The 27,481-nt window shown below is 44.1% G+C and overlaps 1 protein-coding gene across 3 annotated transcripts; it reads right to left on the reverse strand.

Moving 5' to 3' along the window:
• Positions 1-1,118: 1,118 nt before the first annotated feature.
• LOC306715933 (paxillin-like) lies at positions 1,119-27,185 on the reverse strand. 3 transcript variants are annotated; one of them, XM_079186434.1, is made up of 13 exons: positions 26,962-27,183; positions 12,534-12,709; positions 12,344-12,429; positions 11,835-11,974; positions 11,462-11,657; positions 11,184-11,331; positions 9,123-10,451; positions 7,951-8,220; positions 5,963-6,121; positions 5,233-5,406; positions 4,172-4,253; positions 3,891-4,039; positions 1,119-3,801 (listed from the first exon to the last, which is right to left on the reverse strand). In XM_079186434.1, exons 1-13 carry the CDS (start codon positions 26,972-26,974, stop codon positions 3,535-3,537), a joined length of 3,189 nt encoding a protein of 1,062 aa, XP_079042560.1. In that variant the 5' UTR covers positions 26,975-27,183; the 3' UTR covers positions 1,119-3,534. The 3 variants fall into 3 exon arrangements, with proteins under 3 accessions (XP_079042560.1, XP_079042562.1, XP_079042561.1); XM_079186436.1 differs by lacking the exons at positions 7,951-8,220; positions 9,123-10,451 and having other exon boundaries at positions 26,962-27,173; XM_079186435.1 differs by lacking the exons at positions 1,119-3,801; positions 3,891-4,039; positions 4,172-4,253; positions 5,233-5,406 and having other exon boundaries at positions 6,087-7,662; positions 26,962-27,185.
• Between the last annotated feature and the right edge of the window lie 296 nt (positions 27,186-27,481).

The following is a 27,481-nucleotide window of genomic DNA, read 5'->3' on the forward strand; positions in this document are numbered from 1 at the left end:
ATTCATTACCAGAAGATGCAATGAGGCTGATGCCTGGCCTGAAGACTCTTGCTGTTTTCTACAGGCGCTCGCATCAGGAAACGCCAGGACGTCCATCGCCTGACGGCCATCACCTGAGATCATGGCTGAGTGACCTCCCTCAACTGTCAACCCTGGTCATCGCTAAGGGCCCACCTGTGAAGAAGTACGTCACCTCCATTCCGGCCACAGTGACCGGTCTCACGTTGTGTGTTGCAGGATTGTCCTCAGAGGACATGGCAGCCGTAGCGGTGCAGGTACCACATCTCCTGCACCTTCACATAGACCCCTGGCCCTCACATTTGGGAGCTCACACAGCTCAAATCCCACAACTTTTTCCCAAGCTCAAAAGCCTCAAACTCCGCCATGAACATGTGCCAGAGAGAGACTTCTTGCATCTTCACCAGCTGCAGGACTTGGAATATTTGGAGATCCTGGACAGCCGCCCGCAACTCTCGAAACTCGCTGGCAAGCTCCAAGCTCTCACAAAGTACAGACTTCAGGTCACAACCTCTCCTCACAGGAGAGATGTGTTGTGTTGTCCTTGTGTTCGGCAGGTGTATTGAGTTCACTGTCTCTCAGCGGTCCAGTCAGATGGTTGACATGTTGTTTGGACCGGTTGGGATCAAATTTAATGTCCAGAGCACACATTTTACTCAAACAAATCTACAGACTTCTAACTGAGCTTTATCATGTATTCTTAGCCTGATTTGTGCCTTGTCGTTTTCCACACTGTTAACCTAAATCTGTGTTTCCCAACCTCGGGGTTAACCCCTGACAAGGGGTCACAACATAAATGCAAGGGGTCATGAGGTTTTCTCTGCGTAACTGTAACTCTATATATCAAAGGTCCTGTGTTTGATCTTCACACAAAGTGCACCTATTATTTACATTTTAAATGGAGTGCTAATGGTGGGCTGGCACTTATTTTCTTATGCATCACACTGAAATGAATGTTAGTAAAAAAACACCCTGATTACCTCCACTCAGTGTGTTTTAATATTTCATGAGAATCTTGTGTACCAAAGATTTGGTTCAATGCAAAACATTGAATAGAAAAAGTATGGATGAAAAGAAAAATCACATATCAGACAAAGCAATGCCAGAAATAAAGTACTTATTTTATTTGCAGCAGTTATAATAATCAGTCAGTAATCAGGACCCACATGGGCTTTACACCCCACCCACACAAAGAGCCAGACAAATGTGTGGCTCTTGAGAAAATTCAAATGGTAAAATTTCACATGAATGTCTCCATTTACAAAGTTCACTTAATGTCATTAACAGTAAATTGATTTTTTTTTTTTTTTTAAATGAATTCTTTGACAGGATCAAAAACTATAAGGCAGTATACTGTAAGCACATACATATACACGAGGCAAAGTTAACTCACAATTCCTGTGTATTCCCCCTGCTACTTCCTGTAAATCTGAATCAGCTACAAGTGTACGCTTTACTTTCTGCCGAATGACTCGGTGTGGACCGTTTCTCCTTGGCTCGTCTATTACAGTGTAAACTATTGGGTGTTAAGATGCACCACAGCAGACGAAACCTCTCCCAGAGTTCAGCCCATAAAGAGTCAAATCACATGAAAGGTTGAGAACTCCACAGTGTGTAAGACCTTATTGCATTGACACATTTGGCACAAGAGAAACATCTTCTCAAAGTAAAAACAATCTGAATGTAGATGCTGCGTATTCACTCTGTGCACACATAGTGAATCAAAATGAAAGACAAGCAATACAACACTCATTGTCTTATGTCACAAAACAGATGGTAAAATAAAGATGAAATGAGTCACAACATCTAGATGTAATTGGCCCTGGCTTGGTGTTGTATTCTGATTCCTGACCAGCTAAACACCAACATCCAGCTTCCATCAGTGAGCCAAGTACTGACCTCAGCTCAGACAGCAGGATCATAGTTCACGACTCAAAATGAAAATAATAAGGGCTGCGTTTCCTTGGAAGTCTGACGCACTGGAATCAAAGCTGGTAATCGTTGTGTGTGAGGAACAGGGTCAACTATCGTTAGCCTGCATGCCAATAGAGCCAGCTCTTTGCATATCGGTGTGAGCCCAAACCGCTCAAAAATATATTTATTTTCATCAAAACGGTGACAAAACACAGTTCTGTCGCAAAGTCGCGCATGTTACAGGTATACAAATTTAGATTCTGATTGTAACAGCAACTGGCAGCTACTGCTGATAAAAGTCCACATATAAGAAAGCATGCTTTTAATCCACAACCATATTGTTAATCTTTAACCAGGGTTTTTAATAGATTCAATACAGTGGTGAATTCACAACAGTAGCAATTGTAAAACATGGAAAAGATGGTGAACGGAAGAATCATTTATTCTGAATTGAACGACATGAATCACGAAAATCTCTACTTTTAAAGTGGAGTAAAGACAATCAACTTTGTTTTGGCTTGTTTTTAAATTGCATCATAAGTTCAACATTATTGACCATAATACACATGTTATTCTTATTGACCTACTTTTTGTCCTCATCAGTCGCTACCGTTTCATTTGATTTGAACTTTATTAATGTAAATGACACAACGCACACTTTGCGGTAGGAAAGTACAAGTTTATCCGGGGGAAAAAAGTTCAATATATGTATATAGATTTGCGTTTGATCTCACTCCCAATGGGAAATAATTCACTTACAAGAGCACACGTGTGAATGTAATGTATGCTGAAAACATCTGGGTTCAATTTCATAGTAAAACAGTAGAAAAATAAGGACTAGCTAATATCTTGCCGCCACCTGTAAAATGCACCTTAAGACGGTCTCATCAAGAGATCTGTGGGTGGAGTGTGCAAAAGAGTTTGAACTGGTATTTCAAAGAAGTGGAGAAGAAGATGGAGGAGTTCTGTGTGTGTGTTTGTGTGTGTACGTCTGTTGTATTTTCATGGTTAATTTTAAATGGCACCTCAATAGTTTCCAAAGCTAGAAAAATACATCTTTGTCATGGATTATTCCACTCATTGGCCGAGCACTGTGTATTCAACATATTCTAAAACTGCTTAAGTCAACTCTCCACGTGGTCCATGCAATTAAGCAGCTGTCTCAGCATAGAACCATCATTGGGTGCAAGGGCTTGCCCTGCAATGGGGGAATTAAATCATTCACAAATCAGCGCTCTGAAGAAGTCTTGATTTGACGCTCGTATATGTACACACGCACAAGGGGGGAAATAAGCGTATTTTCTTCGCTGCACACTGGAGGAAAAACTCTAAATAAAAATCTCTTTGGGCTTTCTTAAAAATGTCTTTAGCAAAAGTGTGTAATGCAAAGCCTGAGAGGTTGGACAGCCAGGGAAGTCCCTTCCATGCCAAGGGTCAAAACTCTGAGACATTTCTCACCCTAATGATGAGATCCACCAGCGCACCAACTCATTCTCCAAAAACATTTCACTGACTCATACATGCTAGACATGTGAGTGCATTCAGGCATGTACAATGAATGTGTAGACGGGTGTACAAACACATTTATACACAAACAAACTCTTAACTGAAGAGTTTAACAAAGCAGCCCTGGCAGTAGGGCTTGTCGTTCTGCTCCTTGAAGGTGCCTTTGTTGAGCTGCTTAAGGCAGAAAGCGCACACAAAGTGCTCTGGGTGGAACTTCTTGCCCATGGCTGTGATGCAGCGGCCGGTGATGGGCTTCTGGCAGCCGGAGCACAGCGAGCCGCGGCGCTCGTGGTAGTGCGACTCGCAGTACGGCTGGCCGTCGTGGTCAAAGAAGCTGCCGTTTATGAATGGCGTGAAGCACTCCTGGAAAATCAGAAGGGAAGAGGTTTGAATATCACGACGATGGGTTTCGGTTGGCACGACATTTGTTGGATATACGTTGAGGGGCTCACCCTGCAGACGAAGCATTCAGGGTGCCACAGTGAGTTGAGAGCAGAGATGTAGTTCTCCAGGATGGCACGGGCACAGCCACCACATTTAGGGGCAAACATGTCAAAGTAGTCCTTTCTGCAGAACGCCTTTCCATCCTTCTCATGGAAACCTAGAGGGCAGCAAAGACACACGGTGATTCACTGCACGCTTCATTTGATAATTCAAATTCTACATTGCTCTTTTTTTTTTTTTTTTTCACTCAAGCCAGGTGTTATGTTAATAATTAATGAGCAGTTGGTACCTTCTGGTCCGAAAAAGGCTCCACACTGGGCACAGAAGAAATGCTCCGGATGCCAAGTCTTGTCCAAAGCGGTCACTACTCTCTGTGAAACAAAGGAGAACCGAGTGGTCAATCATTCAGTTCCTGCTAAAAAGGTGTGGATCATAAACAAACAGGGAAAAATGTGTTTGTTCTAAAAGAAAGTCCACATTATGAGCATGCATGTTTGCAATTACGGAAGAAACAAACATCAGAAAGTCAGACGCCAGGAGAGGGCAGCGGGAGTCCACAGAGGCAGTGTGGGAGGTGCTGGTCTGTTGTTGACTGTTACCTCATGTTTTCCAGGCCTGATAGCATTTGTCAATAGCTTCAGCTCGAAGCACATTCATACTGTCACACGAGGTTTTACAACATCCACAGCTGCTGAGTTTGTGCAGCAGGGCAAGAACTGTAAACTACACGTCCGAGCACAAGTGATTTCTTGGCTTTACCACCAGGGGGTGCAGTGTTGAAAAGTACATTGAAAGCATTACAGCAGCACAAAAACACTGTATGTAAATTAGCATCACCAAAGTAAATAAAGGAAAGAAGTGTGTGTAAACATAGGCTGTAAACTCCCGATAGGAGTGTGTCACTATGAGGATAAGACTGAGCGCTGACAAGCAAGAGGAGAGTAGCATGTAGTCAGTCTGCATGCACAGGGCAAGTAGATGCCCCTTCTCTTCTACAGCCTCTAGGATTGATTGATTGTGTGTGTGTGTGTGTGTGTGTGTGTGTGTGTGTGTGTGTGTGTGTGTGTGTGTGTGTGTGTGTGTGTGTGTGTGTGTGTGTGTGTGTGTGTGTGTGTGTGTGTGTGTGTGTGTGTGTGTGTGTGTGTGTGTCTGCTTGAGAAATAAAGGCAATTTATGCCATGTAGTGATTTTTCCAGTCAGGCCCTAATCCATTAAGTTATGAATAAATAAATATAAGTATCCACCCATCCATGGTAAATGTGCCTGTGTGTGTGTGTGTGTGTGTGTGTGTGTGTGTGTGTGTGTGTGAGAGTGTGTGTGTGTGTGTAATTGAATGTATGCACTACTAACATCCAGTATGGGTCCATTACAGTAGTGGCATCGCGGTGAGAACAGGCTGTGGTAGTCTTTCTCACAGAAAGGCTGCCCCTCACGCTCAAAGAAGTTCCTCGAGCCGATCTCCTCCTGGCAGTGGGTGCACACAAAGTGCTCGGGGTGCCACGTTCTGCCCATGGCAGTCACCACCTGGTGTGGGGAGACACAGTGCATTAAATAAAAATGAGCTTCTGAGGGAAGGACCTGGCTCAGCAGAGAAAATTGCTGCAGGTTTGCATGCAAGAAAACAAAAGGGGATATTGCAAAACAGCAGCAGATATCATAACTCGATGCTTAAAAAATGAACTATTATATATTGAAAATAATCCCAGTCTTTTGCAGATGGATCATGATTCACAGAAAATAATATTATTGCGCTTCTTTAAACAGAAGTCTCTTAATTAGCTAAGTAAGTCATGTAATAAAACACAGAATAAACGCTTTACATTTATATTGCTCCACTTATTGGTTGCCAATTAAATAAGAGCTGCATTATTGATAGATTGACTGGCTTGGGACCTCAAGCAATCAGCACAGCCTGAGATATGTGGAACTTGAGTCAAAGCTATCCAACCGGGTCAAAAACATTGAGTGCAATCTTCATTTCGCCACATTCTTAACAAAACAAAAAGGAGGATGTTTTTATAAGCCTAAAGTGCTTCAATGTGTTCCGACTTGTATGTGTGTGATTCAGTGTTATCATCACCTGCCCAACAATGGGTTTCTTGCAGGCTCCGCAGACACCTTTAGCCACCGTCTGGACTCCGAGTCGGTTGAGGTCGGACTGCAGGCTTCCAAGCATGTTGTCCAGCTTGTTGGCTGGTTTCGGGGGACCGGTGGGAGAAGTCTTTCCATGGGACTGGATCTGACGGACATGAAATACCAAAGAGGCTTCACTATAGCGTTCTCATAACTTTGGATGATCATTTTTTGGACTTACCTTTTTGTCACATCACATCATTTTGTAATATAATGTTTTCATGTAACTGCCTTCGTAAATGTTCGTTACAATTGTCTCTCCCTGGATTGCTGGTTGTGCAACCAGGGAAACATCTAGACGGTGGTTAGCTGTCTCCTCTTTCCGGTAGACGGAGAGAAAATAAAGACAAGCGATGAACATATCAACCTGGACAAAATAAGATCTTATTAATCCTAATCTATGTTTTCAGGCTTTTGATGATAAACCTCTAACGTCAATATCGTGTGTGTGAATGTGTGTCTGGCTACAGCAATGTAAGCAAACACAGACCTTCTGAGATGGTTATTGGAGCTTCATGACTCTTGAATTCCACCGAGAGAGAAAATAGCATCTCTGCTCCACATATTCTCTCACACACACACACGAATAAAAGAGCCTGGCATCTCACTGAGCATTCGACCGGTACACACTTATACCACAGCGCTCATATCGTGCTCTACAAGTCTTCACCTAAACTACCTCAGTAAAGACACTATGGAGTCTTAAAGAAGGGACGGTACATGACATTAAACTTCAACCTCCTGGTATATAACCTAGTGCGACCTGTTGACGGAAGTCCTGTGGGAGCGGCTATAATTGTGGTGGTAACTGTGCTGTCATGTGGCAGATTAGGTTTCAGTTGCACTGCGAGCCTACCATGCCTACGCATGGCAGGACAGGGTAACAGGAACATGGGGGGGGGGTTACACTCCTCTTGCTTCTGAGCTTGTAAACTCTCCTCTCAATTCTGAACACACAGCCCGTGGCGCCATCAGATGTCAGAATTAGAAAAGGGTCTCAGTCTCTCCAGCCTGAATGTCAGCAACCACCACAACCTGGCCTGACTGGATTTCATACAAAGCTTTAAAGAGACTACCTGTTGCAACTTGGCATGAATAGACACCAGGGGTCGAAAAGAGAGCCAGTGACCAGACAAGTGCTACAGCTCACATGAATACAGAGGTTCAACGGCTTTGATTAGAACCAAATAACCCGAAAACACACTTGAGTAAAACAACTCAAAGTTTAAAGGAAGGTCAGAGAAGAGAAAGAAGAAGAATGGTGATCCATGCCTGCATTGGTGGGAAGATGGGGTCATACTCAGTCTGACAGCCCACTGATAGAAAGACCTTGGGAGGCGGGGGTGGCGTGACAGGCTTTGGAGGGGGGCTAGGTGATGGAGGGGGCTGGACAGGGGGAGGCGTGGGCTCCCTGGGGGGAGGAGTAGGCTCCCTGGGGGGAGGAGTAGGTTCCTTGGGGGGCGGAGTAGGTTCCTTGGGGGGAGGAGGGGGAGGTGGAGGGGTCGGAGGTGGAGGGGGAGGGGGAGGGGCAGGAGGTAGTGGTGGGGGAGTCTGCTTCATTGGGGGTAGCTTTTTGGGTGCTGGGGGAGATTGCGGAGGGGGGAGGATTTTTCTGTGTGGGGCAGGTGATTCTGGAGGGATGATGATCTGGGGGAAAGAATGAAAAAGGAAACGGCAAAGAGAGGAAACACAGATCACAAAAACAGAGGTCAGAATGAGGGAAAGGAAATGGTAAGAAAAACTAAAATGGCACGACAAACTGAGTTGTTTAGACTGACTGTTAAAGACAAATAAAATATTTGTGGTAAAATGATGAATCATCATAGATATTTAATGTACATAATGAGTTAAAGATAACTTCCAACTCTTGGTTTAACATGGTCCCGGAGTAGCACTGAACAGCACTGACTCCTGCTGTGCGTCTCTAATGTCTACCTTATCCACAGATGACTGGACCCTTTCTTCCCGTGTTCGCTGTGGGTTGGACATGACGATGACTCCCTCTGTCATCCAATCATCTGCCAGTTGTTTACGCTTGCGCTCCACTCGCCCAATTCCCAGTTTCCCCTGCAGCTCCTCAATGAGTCGGTCTTGCGAGTTGCTCTTATTCACAATGACCGGTCCCATTTTACGTCGCAACATTCCATCCCTGAACATTGGATGCACATTGGAGGTTTCTTTGGTGCGGCGGATAACCGACTTGAGCTAGAGAGTAGATGATATAAGGAGGTTTGGGAAGCTTGGATTGTGACATTCACCAGAAAGTCCATGTTGGGTTGCAAACACAAGCAGGACAGACCCAGCTCGGGATGTCTCATTCAATAAGCAAAAATGCTCAAGGACCGGCTCCAGAACATACTTTGGTCAAAATGTTCTGGAGGTTTTGTCAGACACTCTTGTATCCAGTCAAATTTGCCTGCAGAAGCAAAGCACAGCCCTCCATTCCATTCAAAGTCTGCTTAAAACTACTTGGTTATCTGTGGCACGGCATGCTGGCTCACTGAGCTCAAGACAACACAAGTCCATCACAAAATGCTTGCACATACTGTAAGTCTGCACGTGCCAAAGCAAGGCCAAAGATCATGTGCACGTTCGTAGTGCATAAATGCATTAGCAATATTCACCCTACTGTCTTTGTATTGACACCATCAGTGATTGAAAACAAATTTTTGCATCAGCAATTGGTTGCGTAGAAATGACAGGCCAAGCCCTGTGACTAACACAGCAATGTGGACTGAAGCAAGTAGGGGCGTGCGGAAACATCTTTTTAGCAAAGCTTTCGACATCAGCCACAAATAGTCTCTACAGGGAGATTTCTCCCTCAAGCCATTTTGCAATTGCTATGCAATGACACCACATGCATCACACCTTCATCAAGACACTTTGTGTTTTTGCGTAGCTCCTTGAGTATTTGCAGGAGCTCCTCTCCCAATATAAGCTTATTTCGGCAACTAGAGATACACACAGCCATTCTGCCATTATTGTCAGAGACAATTAATCTTATCTTAGGCCACACGGCCAAGTAATAGAAAGGCACGGCCAAATAATAGCTTCTCTAGCTTTTTTGCCTGCAGCTTATTTTGGGAGAGTCAAGTTGAGAGTCCTACTTGGCCAGAAGTAGATAGTCGCTCGACAGCAGAGGGCTGCTGTGTGGGAAGTTCCAGCGTTGCATCTGGTGTCCCAGGGCAGGGAGAGGGGGTGAAACACTCATCAATCCAGCTGGACTCAGTCATGGGCGTCAGGGTTCCCTCTCGGCTGAGATCAGGGTCAATTCCGTCTTCCTCCTCCCAAGATCTGTCTTCATCTCCGGGCATAAAGGAAGCAGGTGGCTGGTTGTCACTCATTTGGGAGGAGTCGGGGGCTAACAGTTTGTCTAAAGCATCATCTAATAAAGGTTCCCGACATGGCCATGTTACATCCAGCATTTCACCTCCTTGCTTTTCTGTAGGCGGGAGAGAAAGGCTATTTGATGGTACAGCTGGAACTGGTGAAGCTCTGGGACTGCTGCTATCTTGAACTGTGTAATTTCTTCTGATGACTGAGGCAGGACTTGAAAGCTTTGGGAGTACTATTGGGCAAGCAGTCATTGGCAATGTTTCAGGACTAGAGCTCTTGGATACACTTGCTGAACTAGAGATATCAGAGACTGTCACAGGACTTGCAATCTGTGGAAATGGACTTGAAAGTCTTGGAATTGACACTGGACTAGCACTTTTTGGAACTGGACTTGAAAGCCTTGTAACTGTCACTGGACTAGCAGTCTTTCTATCGTCTTCTGGGGTATGACTTATAGGAACTGGACTGTAGCATTTAGGGATTGGGCTTGGATTCTTTAAAAACGGACTTAGATTGGAGCATTTAAGATCAGGTGGATTGGGACTCTTGGCTCTAAGAATAGGACTGGGGTTTATAGACACGGTAACATCACTAGAGCTCTCTGAAACAACTAATGGACTGGAGCTGCTGGCAGAGGGTATTGGACTAGAACATCTGCCACTAGTAACTGGGCTTAAGCTTTTTCCAAAAGGACTTGAGACTTTACTAGCTGAGACTTTAGTGATGGACATATGTGTAGGGCTGTTGACTTCCGTTTGACTCGGAGGCTTTGTGGTACTAGAGATACTGAGGCTCTCCTCCTGAGTGATCTCACACGTGACACTGCCACCGTCATCTATCTGTTGGATCTGGGAGTACTGAAGGCTCTTGGACGATGCAATGACTACAGTGGAACCAGCTGAAGATGTAGAGGCTGAAGTACCATCTTCATCTATGTGGAGTTCCAGTGGAAGAGGGGTACAGGAGGGAGTAGTGAAACTAGAAGGTAGAAGAGTATCCTCTGAACCAAAATTAGAATTTATAGACGTGGCTGTTCCTGGGGAACCAGCTCCCAATGAAGGGTCTCCAGCCTCCTGATTCACAGACAACTGAGAGCCAGACTGAATCAGGTGCATTGATGTAATGATCGCAATGTACAAACAAAGACAAGACATAAACAATGGTAGAGAAAAGAGAAAGAGACCAGGAAAAACACATTGAGTATGAAGGGAATGAACAGAAAAGTTGTCTCACACACAAAGCCAAGCAGAGGCAGAGTTCACTCAACTGAACTCCAACTCAAAGAAATGTAGCACAACGAATTTTAATTGTCATCTAGTATGTTTGTTTTGTCAAGTGTGACGACAACTCAAAGTCAATTTAAAATTAAAAGTTGGTTGTCAATTACGGGTCAGTTTTAATAAAATATTTTGTTGAATTAAAAAAAACTGGTCCAAGTAGGTTAAAAAGTTGAGGTAAAAAAAAAAAAAGCACCAGACACTTAACTTAAGCTATTGCAACACTGAAAAAGTTGACGGGATTGAGGGAAATCTATGTAAACAGTAAAACAGCAGAATATCTGTGCAACTATTCTATTGTGGACACTGCCAGCAACAGCAATTCATTAAATATTATGTATGTAAAATATCAAAATCACAGACACTGAAAAGATACCGAAGAGACGCTGAATAAAATGAGTCTGAACTTAGTTTCTACAATTCATTTCAAAGTCATGCAAACCCCTAAACATCTGCAGTGCAGTCCTAAACAGTTACACAATGCCAAAAATAAACATCCTCTATCCAGTATGCAAACCCCCCCATGACTCGAAATCTACCCGCTACCATACTCACATTGCTTTGGACCTTGAAGTCAGATAGGGAGGCCATTAGCTCATCCAGCTCTCGCGTGGCAGAGGAGGCAGACATTCTGGCCTGCTGCTGTGCTGGAGTTTCCTCTTGTCCATCTGTGTGTTCGTCTGACACAACCAACGGTGTGGGACTGAAGAAGGAAAGAACACCGTCAACTCAATTCATGGGATTAAATGTTAATGTAACATCCTTGAGCACTAATGTAAACAGCTAGATGCAATGGCATGGTTTCTATGTTGCTTTAACAATTTGTGGCTTACATAGGTGAGGGCACAGAATTTTCCAGCTCATCCAGAAGGCTCTCTACACTTGGTCGTACATCCTCTATTCCCCGAGCGGCAGCGCTGCGTTTGGGCTTCTCCAATACAGGAGGAGCAACCTTGCCTGAAGGAGAGACTCCATTCTCCTGAACGTGGTGGATGACGCTGCTGGCAGGCAGTGGGGGAGCTGCTTCTTCTATTACAGAAGAAAATGCTCAATAAATGTCCACAGTGCATCGTAAAATAGTAAAGTACAGTGGCGAGAAGGGACATTCCTGTGTGACACCATAAAAACAACTGCTAAATGTAGAGAGCGTCATCCGAGAAACATAAGAGAGCATTTTCTAAATTGTAAAGTAATCCCTTCGTGTACCTTCTGTGGGGAAGGCAGGGGTGCTTTGCTGCACAGCGTTGAGCTCCAACAGCAGGCGGTCCAGCTCAGACAGGTTGCTGCCCAAGGATGAGTTCATGGCAACAGCTGATGACTCACTATTCTTCTGCTTATTAGGGAAACTGTACAGAGAAGAGAGAAGAACCAATATTTACTATAAACAGAAACAAGGACTGAGAGTGATGCTATATTTTGACACCGGCATCATTTGGAGAGTGTCTCGGGCTCACAGATGAGTCAACACCCCAAAAGGAGATTTCTATTTGAATGATTTGTGTGTGTGTGTGTGTGTGTGTGTGTGTGTGTGTGCGTCAAAAAGACGACACACATCATTATGTTGCCCCTTTTAATGTCCTCCCTATAATCTGCTAAATACCGTAGAGGTTTTCCACAAAAATGCTTCCAAACAAAGTAATCTATAAGAGGGTATAAGTTATTTTTTATAGATACTTATACACTGTTGATCCAACTGGTGTGATTCAAAGTCCTACCTGTACACGTGGTCCTCTTCACCAGTGGGTTGAGTTGGACTGCTGCTATCTCTAGACCACGGGCTTCTTTGCGCTGAGCTGAAGGGCTGAGGAGATGAAGGGAAGTCAGAGTCACTTCAGAGTATCCAGAAGTAAATCAAACAATGTTTTTTAATTGAACACAAACAATAACATGCATGTGAGCTTTTACCTCTGTTTCATCAAGTCCGTTTAGCTCAGAGGGCGTGGGTGGGACTTGGGGTGGAGAGCAGAGGTCTTGCTGGTTCTGACCCCCGACAGGGATAGAGTAGGCGGTCTCGTCAGACAGGAAGAGCGGACGCTTGGAAATGTGGGATGTTGTGGACTCAAGGTCCGCCAACAAAGCATCTGTGGATATACAAAACAAAGATTTTCTTCATCACAGGTCTGGAGCTAATTATATTCTCAGACAGGGTTGGGTGAAAGTACAGGATAGAGCTGCAAAAACGTATTACAGGAACAAATAGTGACAGCGTCTTTCGCAATCGGTGAACAGCCCATGTTCACTGACATCAGGGGAGGTGGAGTCGTAAAGGTTGAATCATGCAGACACTCCTTTGGTTACTCATTGACCCTCGTCTGCCTGCAGTCTTGACACGTCTTAAATCCAAGAGTCGCTGTCAAGTCTGCAACCAGGTACACATACTCATATTTACTATCTCCACAACAACAGCTGCCGTCACTGCATGAAGAGGCCAAGAAAGCTACTAATTTAGAAGTCGTAACCAGCAGGTAGAAGGACACATAACATTATAGGGGATTTAATGAAGAGCTCAGCCTGTATCACTGGATACTTGGGCTTATTTTAGCGCGCTCACTCACCACAGCAGTGTTTAGTTTCTCTTGCAGAATGTCACAAGTCCGAAAAAATGTCTTACTTTAACAATTATTACAACATTAATGGTTTAAACATTATTGCATCTTTTCCATTAAAACAATATATTTGAGGCTGTTAAGGACAATAACGTTAATATCAAATACACAATCTAATGTAAGTTCTTGAAAAAAAAACAAATAAACTATAGTTAGAAACAGCAAATGAATAGTGTAATTACAATAAAGTTGTTTTCCTAATCGTAAAGAAGCTTGATTGAATGATTCAAACTGCACTTCATTGTTATGTTTTTAATATTCTATACGTCATACTATAATATCGCGAGTAATGCTAAATTGGTCTAAAGACAAACTACTCCAAAGCTCTATCCTAAAATAGAGCAGCGGGGCAAGAAAGACCACAGCTACAGTAACATGCAGATGAGACATACCTTAGACTAAAGACAAGAAGTTACACCCAGGGAAGTGAAGAGGAGATAATAGAGAATGAAGAAGAAGAAGAAGTGGTGGAGGGGGAAGAGGGCAACCCAAACAGACAGTCTGCCATGCAGGAACTGCCTTTCTTAACTCTACCATCAGCATAAGAGATCAAGAGCCGAATGAGGAGGAGGAGGAGGAGGAGGAGGGGGGAGAGTTGGGGGCAACTGAGAGCAGAGGAGAGGTTGAGGGTAAAGAGGAGAAGGAGGGTTTAAAATGAATGGCAGTGGGTTAGGGTCAACCCCTCCACGCTGCTGTGCCAGCTCCAACTTTGCTGCCTGAAAGCTCAAGTAAGAGATACTACTCACGCAAACGACTACCCTCTGAAAAATAGTCTGATGAGCACGTTGTAGCCGGTGAGGGAGAACGTTGTGAAATGAGGGAAGTTGAGAGCAAGCAGAGCTCTTATCGGCAGAGGCATGGCCAACGTAGGGAGTGGTATCACAAAAAAGGTATATAAAGGTCTAATCTGCCCCTCCTTCACCATGTCAGCACACTTTCTGCTTACGTTTCCCATGACTCACACTCACTTTTAGATGAAAGTCTAACATCTAAGTTAGTCGAAGTTTCAACTGATGTTGTACATTTTAATTTGTAACTAGGTACAGCAGAGTATCATCAGTAGAGAAGGAACTTGGACTGCAGTGTTCTCCAGACTCAGAGGAGACACAGCAGAGGAAGAGATCAATACCGGATCCACTTGGCCCAACTTAGCGTTAGCACGGATAGCATGGTTAGCATGGCTGACTAGGTTTCACAGCAGAGACTCCGTTCAGAAGCCCAGGCACATTCCACAGAGTTTCATTATGGACACAGCGCAAGCTCACTGTTTACACTACTGCAGCCAGCTCTGTGTGTGTGTGTGTGTGTGTCTGTGTCCTCATCTCTTATTTGGTAGTAGCAAAAACAACACAGCTGTCAATCTTTATAAATCATACCAAGTATGGTGTATGATATAAAACGTACCAATAAAAGATGTTTCAAACCAACTGACAGACAGGTGCGCTAGAAGGGGAAGTCAGCAAGACTGTGAACTCCTTCTAAGGTTGAGGTTTTCTGCTGAGGGTTAAGACCACTTCTTCTTTACAACATTTACCCACGATGCAGCTGGGTTTTTTATCATAAGATAACAACACAGAGAATGGGTGATATATGTAGGGATGTACTATTTCAATCTACAGTCTTTCTTAATCTTCATCAAAGGTGTACAAATGAATGCATCTATGATGAAATAAGAACAAAAAACATCATATAGATTTCATCAGAGACTTCTCTGAAATACTGCATAAATAAATAGTGAGCATATCTGGGAGACCTCGGTTCATATCTGCTGCAGATGTCAGAATAAAGTTTTACTGCAGCTGGTGGAGACCTCAGTCAACAGATGTCCGTCCAGATTGTTTGCACAAGAGATGTTAATCAACTTAGCTCTGGAGCTGAACTGGCTTCCACCCTGGTTATAAAGAATCTGCTGCTGCAAAATAGAGTTACGCTAAAACACCAACCCCCAGGCTATATGAAACACATATTCTGTTGCCTAGCAGGAGATCTGTATACTAACTTTAATATCTAAGAGAGCTAATTGAAATCAGCAGCTCATTGCCCTCAACAAAGCAGTTGGAAAACAGCCCTATAATTTAGAGTATACAGGCAAAGCCTAAAATATAGAAGCCAGCCGCTTAAGGGTTGCGTTTGTTCACTGAACACTGCATGCTCGGCGTGCTCCGACCCATCCACAAGCTACACAAACACACAGAGGTGTGTCAGAGTCCTCTGCCAAGGGAACATACCGTGACACACAGACGAGTTCCCCAGTGACCAAAAATGGAACTACAGTAAAACGAGGAACTCATAATGAGACACCCAAGTAAAATGAGCCTCTCGAATCATTCTTATCCTCTGTAAGGAGAGGCCATAACTTTTGGAGATAACTTCATTTGAGCATACGTTTGGTTAACGCGTGCAAGACTGGACTTGGGATGAAACTGCTGTTTGATGAGTTATAAGAACAAAACTATATGAAATCTTAGGAGACCAAAGTTCCAGAGAAGCAGGCTGTTGTGTGAAGGTGACACATCTACCCCTGCGTCCCAGAAATAGGCTTCATCCATATCTAACAAACTGTCTACATCAATGTGACACAGTCCGCTCTCTTTGAACAACAAAAAAAACACCAGCATTTGGTTAGCTTCCATGTCCACAACACTAAATGTGACATGGCAGGGCACAGCTGTGCTCAAACAATGAGGAATGGCGGTGGGAGTGCCGGGAGAGATAGCGAGTGAACCTAAGAAGAGAGTGTGTGTGTGTGTGTGTGTGTGTGTGTGTGTGTGTGTGTGTGTGTGTGTGTGTGTGTGTGTGTGTGTGTGTGTGTGTGAGTGTGGAGCAGCAGGCAAATCCTCAGTGGCTGAAATGTGGGTTGACGCAGATTAAGGAGACTCCCTTCCTCCCAGATGAATGGTGTGCATTTTAATTACACAAACGCTGCTCCGCATGGGGCTTGTTACAGGAAAGAGAGAGAGAGAGCGATGTAAAAGGGGGGACTGGGAAGATTGGAGCGGGCAGAGGAAGGGATGGAAAAAAAACCCAGGAAAATTACAAATGAAGGGAGGGGGGATGCATGAGGGTATGGACAGAAAACCATTTGAAGAGTCAAGTGTGTTAACAGCAAAGGCGGAGACATATGTTGGATCAGCACTTAACTTGCAACCTTATATAGTCAAAATTTAACATAAAATGTAAATATAAGTGAGCAAAGTAATCCTGGAGCCATGCTTTTACTTTCTGATCAATACAAGTCCTGGACGTCGAGAGAAGCGAGCCTCCATTATCCCCGACAGGACATCCTGGCTGCTTGGCATCGCACACCCAACTGCTTGAGGCGCTATCAGTGCTGACCACGGCAAAGAGTGAATCAATGCTGTGTACTACTCAACACATCTCCTGTTTATTTAGCCGGTGGTGGCGGTTCACTTCAGGAAATGGGTCCTATCAAATGCAGTGGAACAAAAACTCAGCCATCAGCAACCTGCAGGGGGTGATGTCGAGTCGCGTGCGAGACTCGAGCTCACTCCCGGCTTTTTTTTCTTCTGAGGGCCGCGATACAGAGCAGGCTTTATCTGTGAGGTTCATAAATGCGGAGGCATTTCCTGAGATATGCCTCAGTACATGTACACCAAAGTGAAACTAACAGGGAGAAATAATCTGCCCGCAAGATTCTGTCTGTGCAGCCGGTCTACCTGTGTTCTCTGACCTCCTTTCGGCATCTCCCTGCCCTCATTCCTTTAATTTCTTGCCTCTGTAGCTGACGTGTTGCAAGGTGCACAAGGGCTGATAGGAATTCCTTGCATGCCACAGCTCGTCTTCCAGATGCGATGGAAAGAGCAAGGAGGTGGAGATAGATGCGAGCTGCATACCAGCAGAACAAGATAGTGTGACAAGACAAATGAGGACGGATGAGAGAAAACAAAAGACATTTTGTACATAATGTTTTTTTTTTTTAAATGATGTATGCGCGTTAAAACAATCTCCAGTAAAAGGAACAACCTTCAGTTACTAGTCTGTGAGTGTGCGTCGACATGAAGTGACAGCCTTTCATGTCCTGTTGTGAGAGCGATGGCCTCTCATTGTGACATTTTGACAGACCGTCGCAGAGATGATGAATCCCACTCTTGGCTTCCATCAGAAGGAAAAAAAAAAAGAAAAAAAAAACAGGACAAAATGGGCACACATGCACTCACACTTTACTCCCCTCTGGGCTCGCGTTAAGACAACAGAAGGCCAGTGCCCGAGTTCATTTGGTGCGCTTCGGTGCAAAATTAAAATCACACGAGAAACACACACACATACACACACAGGTGGTGCTACAGTAGAACAACAACACCGCACACAGGTGCCTCTCGGCTAGGCTTCCCAACACATACCAGAGACAGACTGAGGCATCTAGGCCCACTATAAATACCTTCCTGACCGACCCTGACCTGTGCGAGCAGAGGCACACAGTAGATGATGGATGACCACGCCGGTCAAAGCAACAGTAGGACATTACAGACCACCCAACCAGCTTATACTATGTATTACATTACATTTGCTTTACAGTCTCACCCACTCTACATGGAGTGAAGAAGAGTCTGGTTGGAGTTCCCTTATGTTCAGATCAATGAAGTGCTACCGCTACAAATGCTATTAAATGGAACAGCGCGCACGCTCGCTCTTGCAATTAAGTCATAGAATACAACTGCTTACACAGCAGCTCGTACTCCACTCTAAATTATTCAATACAATTACAGCAACACTTAAATACCGGATATCAGGCCCAGAACTACAATTGCCTCCTCGCTGTTGTATTCTTCCACCAACCAGTCATGTTGCATCCATGTCTGTCCAAAATATCATCACCTCATCATTTTTATTCCTATTAGACATTTGTGTGAAATTGTGATAATCAGCATAAGACTTCTTGAGTTATGGCCAAAAATATTTATTGCGAACACTATTGTTGAACACCGCTAGTGGTATTATGAAAATGGTATTATTACTTACAGTGTGAACAAACGCTGCTTCAGCAGGGCAATCTTCATATTAATAATATATGACACTCCTGTCTGTATCTGCAAAATACCAGCAGGCAGATGTTTGTAGCAAAAAAAAGCTTTGATAAATCTAATGTGTTACCAGCCCCGCAGCAGACGGCAGACAGACAAAGTCAGCTGGTGGGCGTAGTGGAACAATTAGCAGCTCAAGTGCCAGATATTTCCCTCAGGAGTTGGTAGAGACCCAAGACTGAACTAAAAGGAGGGTAAATATTGGACCTGGGGGTCAGAAACACATTCTAAATGAATGATAATGTTCCTCCATAAGACTGCTGGATGTGTGAAGAAGCTGCTACTTGTGTTTTGTTGACAGCTCGTTCAGTGGCCAGAAAATCATTCAAAAGGAAAAGATTGACTTTCTGGGAAATAAGTTGTTGTTCACTCACTTCCCAACGGTCGTTAGACGGTACCACTCTTACAGTACGTGTGTTGAGTGTGGGGCTAGAGCCAAGAGCGGATTAGTTTATTATAAAGACGTGATGCAGGGGGAGGAGCTACCCGTTTGTGTACTGATTAAACAAAAGGAGATACAAGGTGTTACTTAGTGAGCCTGAAGGGTGTCTTCTTTTATTTAACTTTCGACAGAGCCAGGCTGGCTGTTGTTGTTTTAACAGTAAGCTAACCACCTCTTCCTGGCTCCTAAGAGGGTTATGAATCTTGTTTTTCCAAACCACTTTGATATTCACATACTTGGAAGTAAGAATTGCATTCACCCAGTTGTTGCCAAATAAAGTTATCATCAAACAGACGGCGCTAAATAACGTTCAGCCTTCCGACGAGGGCGAAGCGACTCCACTCCAGTGACAGTTGACCGCGGAAATATTCACAAGCCTCGACACCTTCTCTCTGTTCATTTCCCTTACAGAAAGTAAACACCCCTTCAGCCTGTGAGATGGGTCTGCTTTCCCAGAAAGTACTGCATGTTTCAGCTCAGCAGATATGTATGAAAAAGGCTGCAAAGTCTACAAGGTGCAGCGCAGGAAGTAAATGCTAAATCCTCCTCAACTACATCATTTCAAGTTATACTCCCGGGTAAAGATCCATTAAGCTCATGCAACTTAAGAGCATCATCTGTTTCTCCCCACTGTCTCATCTCTGAGTGCTTTTTATCCGAGAAAGCTTATGTTCGTCTTAGCTTATTAACACTTAACTTCCCATCATCTATTGTGAATAACTATATCTTCTAAAGTAGTCTTGCCTCACAACTGGATTCAAGCCACGCTGCAGCTACTGTGTCCTGTTAGTTTGTTACCGTTACAGATATTGGATCATTTCTTAATTTGTATTTTTATGTCTTAATTGCTTCTGTCCAGATTCACTGCAAGAGTGAGGAGGAGATGCATAATGTAGTGCACACCTAGCTGGGAACATGCTTTCATTTCTTTTAAATTGTTACTTTGTGCAGCTCAGCAGCAAAACATACTCACTACAAATGATCTCTATGATTAGCCTGGATAGATTTTTGTACAATCATCATCACACTGTAGCATTTACAGTTATTAACATCACTTCCTTCCCTGTCTGCTTTTGAAACACTTCTGCTTATCTGCCGGATGCTTTTTCTACGATGTTTTCATAATTTCTAACTGCTTTTATGTCTTATGAGTCGTGTTTTGTACTGCTTTTTTAAACAGATTGTCCACAGGGGTAAAAACTATCTAATGAAATGAATCATTAAATGAGTAAAATCATGAGTTAAAGGGTTTCTTAACTGTATAAATAATCTCTACCTATGAATAGGACAACTGAAATAAAAAATCTAGACAAGAGTAGATGTAAGTGAAACAAAAGCAAAAGATAAAAGACAATCTCTCCTTCCTGTTTCCACCTACTCTCCGCTCCCTCATTCCCCACAGAGACAGGCTTACAAAGAAACACAGAGGTAGTTTGTGGGCGCAGAAGCTTTCCTGTGGTTTACTCGTCGCCTCTGTGGTTATTTTGAGCATCTGTGTGCATCAGTGGTGAAAGCACCAAAAAAAAAAGTTTTAGACAGACAGCATGAACCATTTATGTTTAGTTGAATTACAAACAAAAGATATGATGCTCGTGTGTTCTGGTATTTCGCTTCTGACTGAAAAGAACATCTAACCAAATGCACACGCTAAAAAGCCAAAAGAGTTTAACACAATATTATTTAATGTCTGCATAGATGACAAGTGAGAATAAAACTATCCACTGAACAAATGTTGTCAAGACTCCTTCAAACACCTTATTCAGCAATAGTCAGACGGGAAATCCTCAGCATTACCACACTGTAGGATGACATACTGTTCACACCACTTTCAATATTTGTTTTATTCAATACTTTTATAATTAATGTGACAAAGTAAATTTAGTTAAAACAAACACAATTACTATTTATTCTCCAAATAATTGTCTAAAAGAGGTCAATAAATTTATAGCTTTTTCCAAAGATTCCCACTGAGAACACTCCATCTGTTGATTAAGACGACGAGACGTGTTTGAAAGCTCTGGAAAACAAAGTTTGAGTTAAGATTTATTTTGTCAGACATCTAAATCATAACCCAGAACTGGTAAGATGGAAGAAAATCGATGGCTGGATGGATGCATGGAGTGATTTTCCCTTTCCCCCTAATCAGTTCTGTCTTTTCTGGGTTGAAGTAGGTCACAGCACCAGAAACAAGCTGCTCTTTGTCCCCCTCTGGCAGGACGAGGACACAGAGGGAAGAGGATGGAGAGGACGGTTTGTGAGGTCGGCAAAGGAGGCCAAGTCATCCCACTGGAAAACAGTCAGCTCAGCACCCGTGCCAGAACCAGCATGCGTGTGTGTGTGTGTAAACTCTTGTTAAGCTAACACCCCTATAAACCTGTGGAGTAGTAATCCTGAGCTAAGCATCACTGACGCTGTCATTAACTCGAGTGGGGTCTAGATTGGCCTTCCTGAATGATCCTCTTTAACAAGCCAGATGCTCATTGTAAAATCCAACTAAAGCACGAGCGATACGAAACACACATATAATCATGCTCACTTTCCCGCCAGCCCCCCCCCCAACTTCACAATTCATCAAAGGCCTTCACTGTGGTGGCTTTTATACCACAAATAGGGCAGTATCAGTATCAGTTTGTGACTATTTAAACCAGCGCCAAGGCCAGAGGAAACCTGCAGGGCACAAAGCCATTTCCTAATAAAACAGCAATGTGTTATCTCAGCCTGCAGCCATGCCAAGTATACAACCTCTTAGAAAAATGACATTTGGGAGCCAATTAGGGGAAAGCCTGAAAAACCACGCAGGTGCGTTTGAAAGGCCATCTGACACTGCAAGAGCTCCGTAATGACAAAAAGGCATTCATTGAACTGGAGCGAAAGGATCACAATGTCGACAGCAGTTAGCTTTGGAAACACTGTGGTTGATTCCCTTTTGTTCCGTCCATCTAATTGTGATTAGAATTGAAATACAGCGGCATCTTTATCTTCTATGCAAAACTAATACACCAGCTGTTTTGCTGTTAAAGCTTGCATCAAAAGGATCAGCAGTATCGCATCAACCCAGCTGTCAGTCACTGTCAGACTGAGTGCAAGGGAGGAGAATCTCACAAAGTAAGCAGGGAACTCAATTCATCAGAGCACAGCAGGATGGAGGGTGAGCAGCTTTCAGGATATATATATATATATACACACACAATACATACTACAAAATCTGTTATAACTGCACCTTATTTTCTCCTCATTTTGCTTCACTTCTTCACTGACAACATGCTAAATCAAGCTAATGAGCTGTTCCAGCTGCCTGCAATCCAAATGGAAAACAGCAAGAAAGAAATGTAATGAGACCAAATGCAAACCAGTTCCTTCTGCTCACATTAAGGAAGTGGCCAAAAAAAAAAGGACAGGCTGAGGCATGTCCACAAGTTAGCATGACTAACATGATGTCTGTGGCCGACAATAGGCTATTCTGTTGGTTAGCGGCAAAGGAACCTCATGACAACCGAGAGGTCACGAAGGGCACTTCCTGTCGTGAAACATGCGTCCGGCTGGACGAGAAGCTGCCCAATAAAAAAGGGCTGATTGACAAAAAAGCAGGAACATGCCTGGCTCATGCAGTAACTGTACTGTATGACATGCTTGTCTATAATTATAACTACACAGATCCAAACCCCGGCCAGATTTTTTGCTTGAATTCCTGAGTCTAAATGTGTTTTTTGGCTCGAAGGCCTATTTTCACATAAACCGTGGTTCCAAAAACCTACAGTAGCAGTTCGGATACGGACCCGGCAGGCTGTTGTTATGGTGTGCTGTGCCCATGAGAGATGACATGACGGTTGGCTGAGTGTAGAGCTGTCGCTGCTTAGTCAGCTTCCCCCTCAGAGCTGTCTGTCCACAGCAGCGGTCTGTGATCAGGAGCGTGTTTCGTACGAGTGTTTGTGTGTTTGAGTGTGTGTGCAAGCGCCATATGTTTCAAAGCCCTGCGGCATTTTAATTTTTAAAGTCAAACAGATGGATAAACCCTGGGGGGAGATACAAGAGTTTCTCTCAAGCCTTTCGGATGCTACATCGATTGTGTGTGTGTGTGTGTGTGTGTGTGTGTGATTTATATGCCACACACAAGAGACTTATCGGTTTAAGGGAGGCTTGACCCTTGTTGCATTAAGCCGAGGGTTACTGAAGATGTCATTTGCAACGACGACTTGCCAGGTTTTTGAGCTCAAGTGAAGAGGAAGTTAACTGAAAGGGTTTTTTTTAATCACGGAAACTTCCTTGTCTGGACTGACTTAGTTAAAAAGAGTCCTATAGTGATTCAGTATCGCATTTCCATAAGGTTGGGTCGACTTAAAAAAGCATTGTTCATAATTGAAGCGGCAGAGGGAGGGATGTCAAGCTCCAAAAAATTCTGGATCATACACTTCCCATAATGCAATGAAACAGCGTCTTTTTGTCAGAAGCTCCCAGCCTGGTAAATGTCTGGGTCTTTTTAATGTCCACCCTCTGTTTGTAACCTCTAAAGATCACTGATTAACATATATGACGATGATGTTACATCTTCTTTGTTTCACTCGCACAGAAACCAAAGTGTAAAACCGACGTGTTGTAGTTTTGTGTGCCGGACTGGGAGCAGCAATTTCCTGGAACTTCCCCCTTTTTGGTCGTCTTAACACTTTGGCTTTTGCTCAGCTAAGAGAACAAGCTGCTGACTGTAGGTTTATATTTAGCGGGTGACTTTTGGGCCAGAAATCCCCCAATCTGCTCCCTACAAACAACCAAACAGACATGAGAGCGGTATCAATAAGGACTGTCCGAGTCCAAAGTCAGTCTTAGTCGACTGCTACTCTGATTTAAGTGACAGATCTGTAAAACTGAGTTACTCCTCAAAGAAAACGATCGATTAGTCGACTAATCAGCTAAGAGGCGCGGCCCTAGTATCAATCTTCTCAGCGAATAAGCGCATCTCCTAAAATATCAAACTATCTATTTAAAGTCTCCAAGGCGAAGGTTGACTATTGTTGAAAACAAACAGTGCAGTACAGCGAGTGGGCAGAATGGAAACTAGGTTATTGTAGATGTGTCCCCGATAAGAGTGAAAATACAGCGCTCAGACATGAATGACATCAGTGTCACGAGAGCCGTCTGCCTTGTTTCTTTTGGTGTATTAACAATGAACCAGCCTAAATTTAGACTCTGTTGAGTATCTAGGCTAAATCAGATCTCGTTTGGAGTAAGTAAAGAACTGCTGCGCCCACGCCCAATCCATGAGTGACACTTCCAACGCTGCAGCTGCTGTGCTGACAAGGGGCTCTGGGGAATCACTTCACTTCAAATGATGCCTCTAAAAGAGACCGTAAAAACAAATCAGTGAGAGAGAAACAGAGCAGCAACTGTATTTTGCGGACATAAGGCAAATACCGAAAGGTACTGAGGATCAAAGTCAGTAGAAGGAAGTACACTTTGGAGGCTATTTGACATTCATGTCTTGTTGGTGCAGGCCCAGAGCAGTGAAGCAAGGAGCAACGCTTGGCAGCGCCGATAGCTGAGGAGGGGAGGTCAATGAAAGTTTGCCCAAGAACACGCCACAGCATCTAAACTGCAAAGAGTGCACGAATAAAAGAGGACACAAACGGAACCAATTTCCTTACTGACTTTCATTACTGTCCGGAGTTAAAAAAAAAGCTGATAATTGAGAGCGATCAAGCGTCAAAATCTGCCTAAATCCAAATCTTCCTAAAAGCTAATCTGCTCCCCGGCAAACTCAGCCAGCTTTAAACTGTCAATAGATTGCAGCCTGCAGCTTCCTATGTGGTTCGCCACAGGAATGGTGGGGAGTGGGGAGAGAGGGGGAGAGAGAGAGAGAGAGAGAGAGAGAGAGAGAGAGAGAGAGAGAGAGAGAGAGAGAGAGAGAGAGAAAGAGAGAGGGAGGGTGGGGCAGTGCAGTGTTTAAGGAGGATACGTTTTGGCTGAGGCCCCATCGCTGCATGTGGGCCTGATCCACCCCTGACGCCCTGCATGTGAGCACAATAGTCTGCTCCCGCGGCTGGTTCTGAAGGAAGCATGGGGGGATAACGCAGATTGAGAGTGTGCACATGTGCGGATCACGGGAAAGATGCTTTTTGAGGAAGCAAACCTGGCAGCGTCACTGCTTTTTATGTCATCGGTGTGGCAGTAGGGCTTAGAAATGAACAATAAAAGTGAGGGAAAGAGAGATGGGAGAGCCAGTTGGTGGAAGGTCTCTTGGTCTAGTTGGCTCAGCGCTTGAGAGGAAGGACTCCTCTGATATAAAGTAGGCTAATTGTCCTCTCTTAAGGTGGGTGACTCCCTAAAATTCCTCTATTGAGATCAATGGGAGGTGCTTCTTTAGATCCCCCCCCCACTGCTTTTAAACCATTTTACAACTTTTAATTTTCATAAACAGATAAATGTCCCTCTATGACTCTCATTCCAACACCATCCACAAGGACATAAGTGATATCTGTAGCCTACATTTTTCCGAGTTTAAGCGCCACAGGTCTCTGCTAAAACGATGACAGAATTTACAACCCTGTGACATGATAATTACACTGGGTTGTGTAACGCTCTTTTTTTAAGCTGCTACTTTAAGGAAAGCCCTTCACCCACGTAAGCTGAGAAGGTATCCATAAATATTGACTGGATATAGAATGACCGATATTCTCGGTACAGCCTCCCTCTCGCCACCAAGCGCGTCAAACCAGGGAGCTGGGGTTTGGGCCTAAATTAGATTGATCCAGGTTCTGCTGCGGCGCAAACATGATGCGGACGTGTACTCAGAATGTGTCTTTCAAAATAACCGAGCCAGTTCAAACAGCCTCGGAATGGCAATGATATGTTAATAACACACTGTGGAGCAGAGCTGGAAGTCTCGACTGATAGCAAGTCCACCTGCAGCTCCACGGGACACCTTTTGCAAGACATTTATCATCTTTGACTTTATGCATGCATTCTGGTAGTTTTTTTTAGCATCCGATGAACCCGACTCCTTCGATGCATTTCGCGGGTGTCCTGCTAAACTTAACCTTACAGTTGCCGGGGGGGGGGGAAACCTCAAACTGCACAGTTGAATGCTTGTAAATGAATACTTTAAAAAGCTGTATTACTTGGTTCACGTCTTCATCACTGAAGGGGCGGGGGGGTCTGCATATTGTAGAAATGACTCTACGTTATTGAAACTAACTTGTGAAAGATCAACATGGCCTACAGCAGTCTTATATTAAACACGCTAAAACAAGTGTGTTCATAGAGTGGCTCATAGAGAGAATTGTAAACTACTAAAATAGCAAAAAGGACCTGTCACGGAGGGAATCTGGAGAGCCAGGGTTTTGTGTGCATCAAGAACATTGTGCTGAGCTGTGCACACCCTTCCTGTCGCCACAACCTGCCCTCAGGCATTACATTTTTCTGCTGTCATCAAGTGTGCAATAATTTACCGAGTTAAGCTCATCTGTGCAGGCAGAAGGACAGCAGAGCTCTCCTGGAGTCATCTGCTGCAGTTTATGTGAGCTAATATAGCACCGGTGTGACAATCAGGGCTTCAATTCAAGCTGAAGATTTGTTTCAAGGGGCTTCAAGTGTAGACTACTGATCATTCTGAGCATCCAATGACTGTAATCACTCTCTCTGTGATTGTTCTGTGTTGTTTTTAAAATCACTGAAGCCAGCTGTTACCATCCCCACCTGCGGCAGAGTTATGTAAGCCTGGCAATCACCGGGAGGGGCTCAAATAAGTCAGTGTCTCATAAAATGTCAGATGATCTGTGGTCTAATTTTTCTGAGCATGAAAAAGTTAAGAGCAGCCCTGCAGTCGTGCCCAGTTAGGCGATGTGGAGGAATTGTGAGAGGAATAACTCGCCCACCAACACCAATGCGCCGTCCAGAGCACTACTTCCTCTCACACACACGGTGTTTCCCGTGCAAATGCCGGCTAATACGCGCGTTAATAGGGAGAATGATCTCAATTAAATTGATTCCAGGGGTTCCTCGTGTCAGCACGCGGGGCCTTTCCGAGCGTGTAACCTCGCGCTGAGCTCAGTTGAACCAAGATAACTTAACCTACCTGGACATATGGACATAGCTTACCCAGGAAGACAATTTATAGTCAAACAACCGCATTTAAAAACCCTTCGCTCGGCTGAATATACTGCTAAACGCCAGCATTGTGCGTTTGCGCTAACGCCGCACGCGCACGCACGCGCGCGCTGTGTAAATGTTGCGTTCACGGCGAGCGAACTTACCTAAATCATCCATGTTGGCCGGAAATCGTTCCAACGTTCTGAGAACCGGACCCGGTCCTCCTCTCTCGATCACAGCGGGACTGTAAAGCAGCCGATTCGGCTCCCGATCGCGGACTCTTCGATCACAGATCCGCCTCGCGGAAAGCAGGGAAGTTTTCAAGTTCCCCTGCTGCTCGACGAGCCTTAAACACACTCACAAACACACTCTCACACACACACACATATACACACACACATACCCTGCTGCCCCCCTGGAGTCACCGACAGCCCACATCCAGCCCCCTGCCTGCCCAGCAGCCCGCACACACAGGGACCAGCGACATCTAGCGACAGAGAGTGGAACTCGAGTCTCACCATAACTTCACCATATCAGGTAGTTACACTACTTTAATCACATAAAACTGAGTTGCACCGGACTTTCTGCACATGTATGTGTGGATTAATGTATATAGCCTAAGGAATTGTAATGTACAGTATATGGATGTATATAATGTATATAGATATATAATATAATATAATT

The sequence above is a fragment of the Pholis gunnellus genome (assembly GCF_910591455.1).
Source record: "Pholis gunnellus genome assembly, chromosome: 3".
NCBI classification, from domain to species: domain Eukaryota; kingdom Metazoa; phylum Chordata; class Actinopteri; order Perciformes; family Pholidae; genus Pholis; species Pholis gunnellus.

Coding starts and splice junctions, on each gene's coding strand:
- LOC306715933 (XM_079186434.1), bottom strand. Junction 11,658..11,834: donor CCCTGCCTTCCCCACAGAAG/GTACACGAAGGG, acceptor CTTCTGTAATAG/AAGAAGCAGCTCCCCCACTG. Junction 6,122..7,950: donor TCCAGTCATCTGTGGATAAG/GTAGACATTAGA, acceptor CATGTCCGTCAG/ATCCAGTCCCATGGAAAGAC.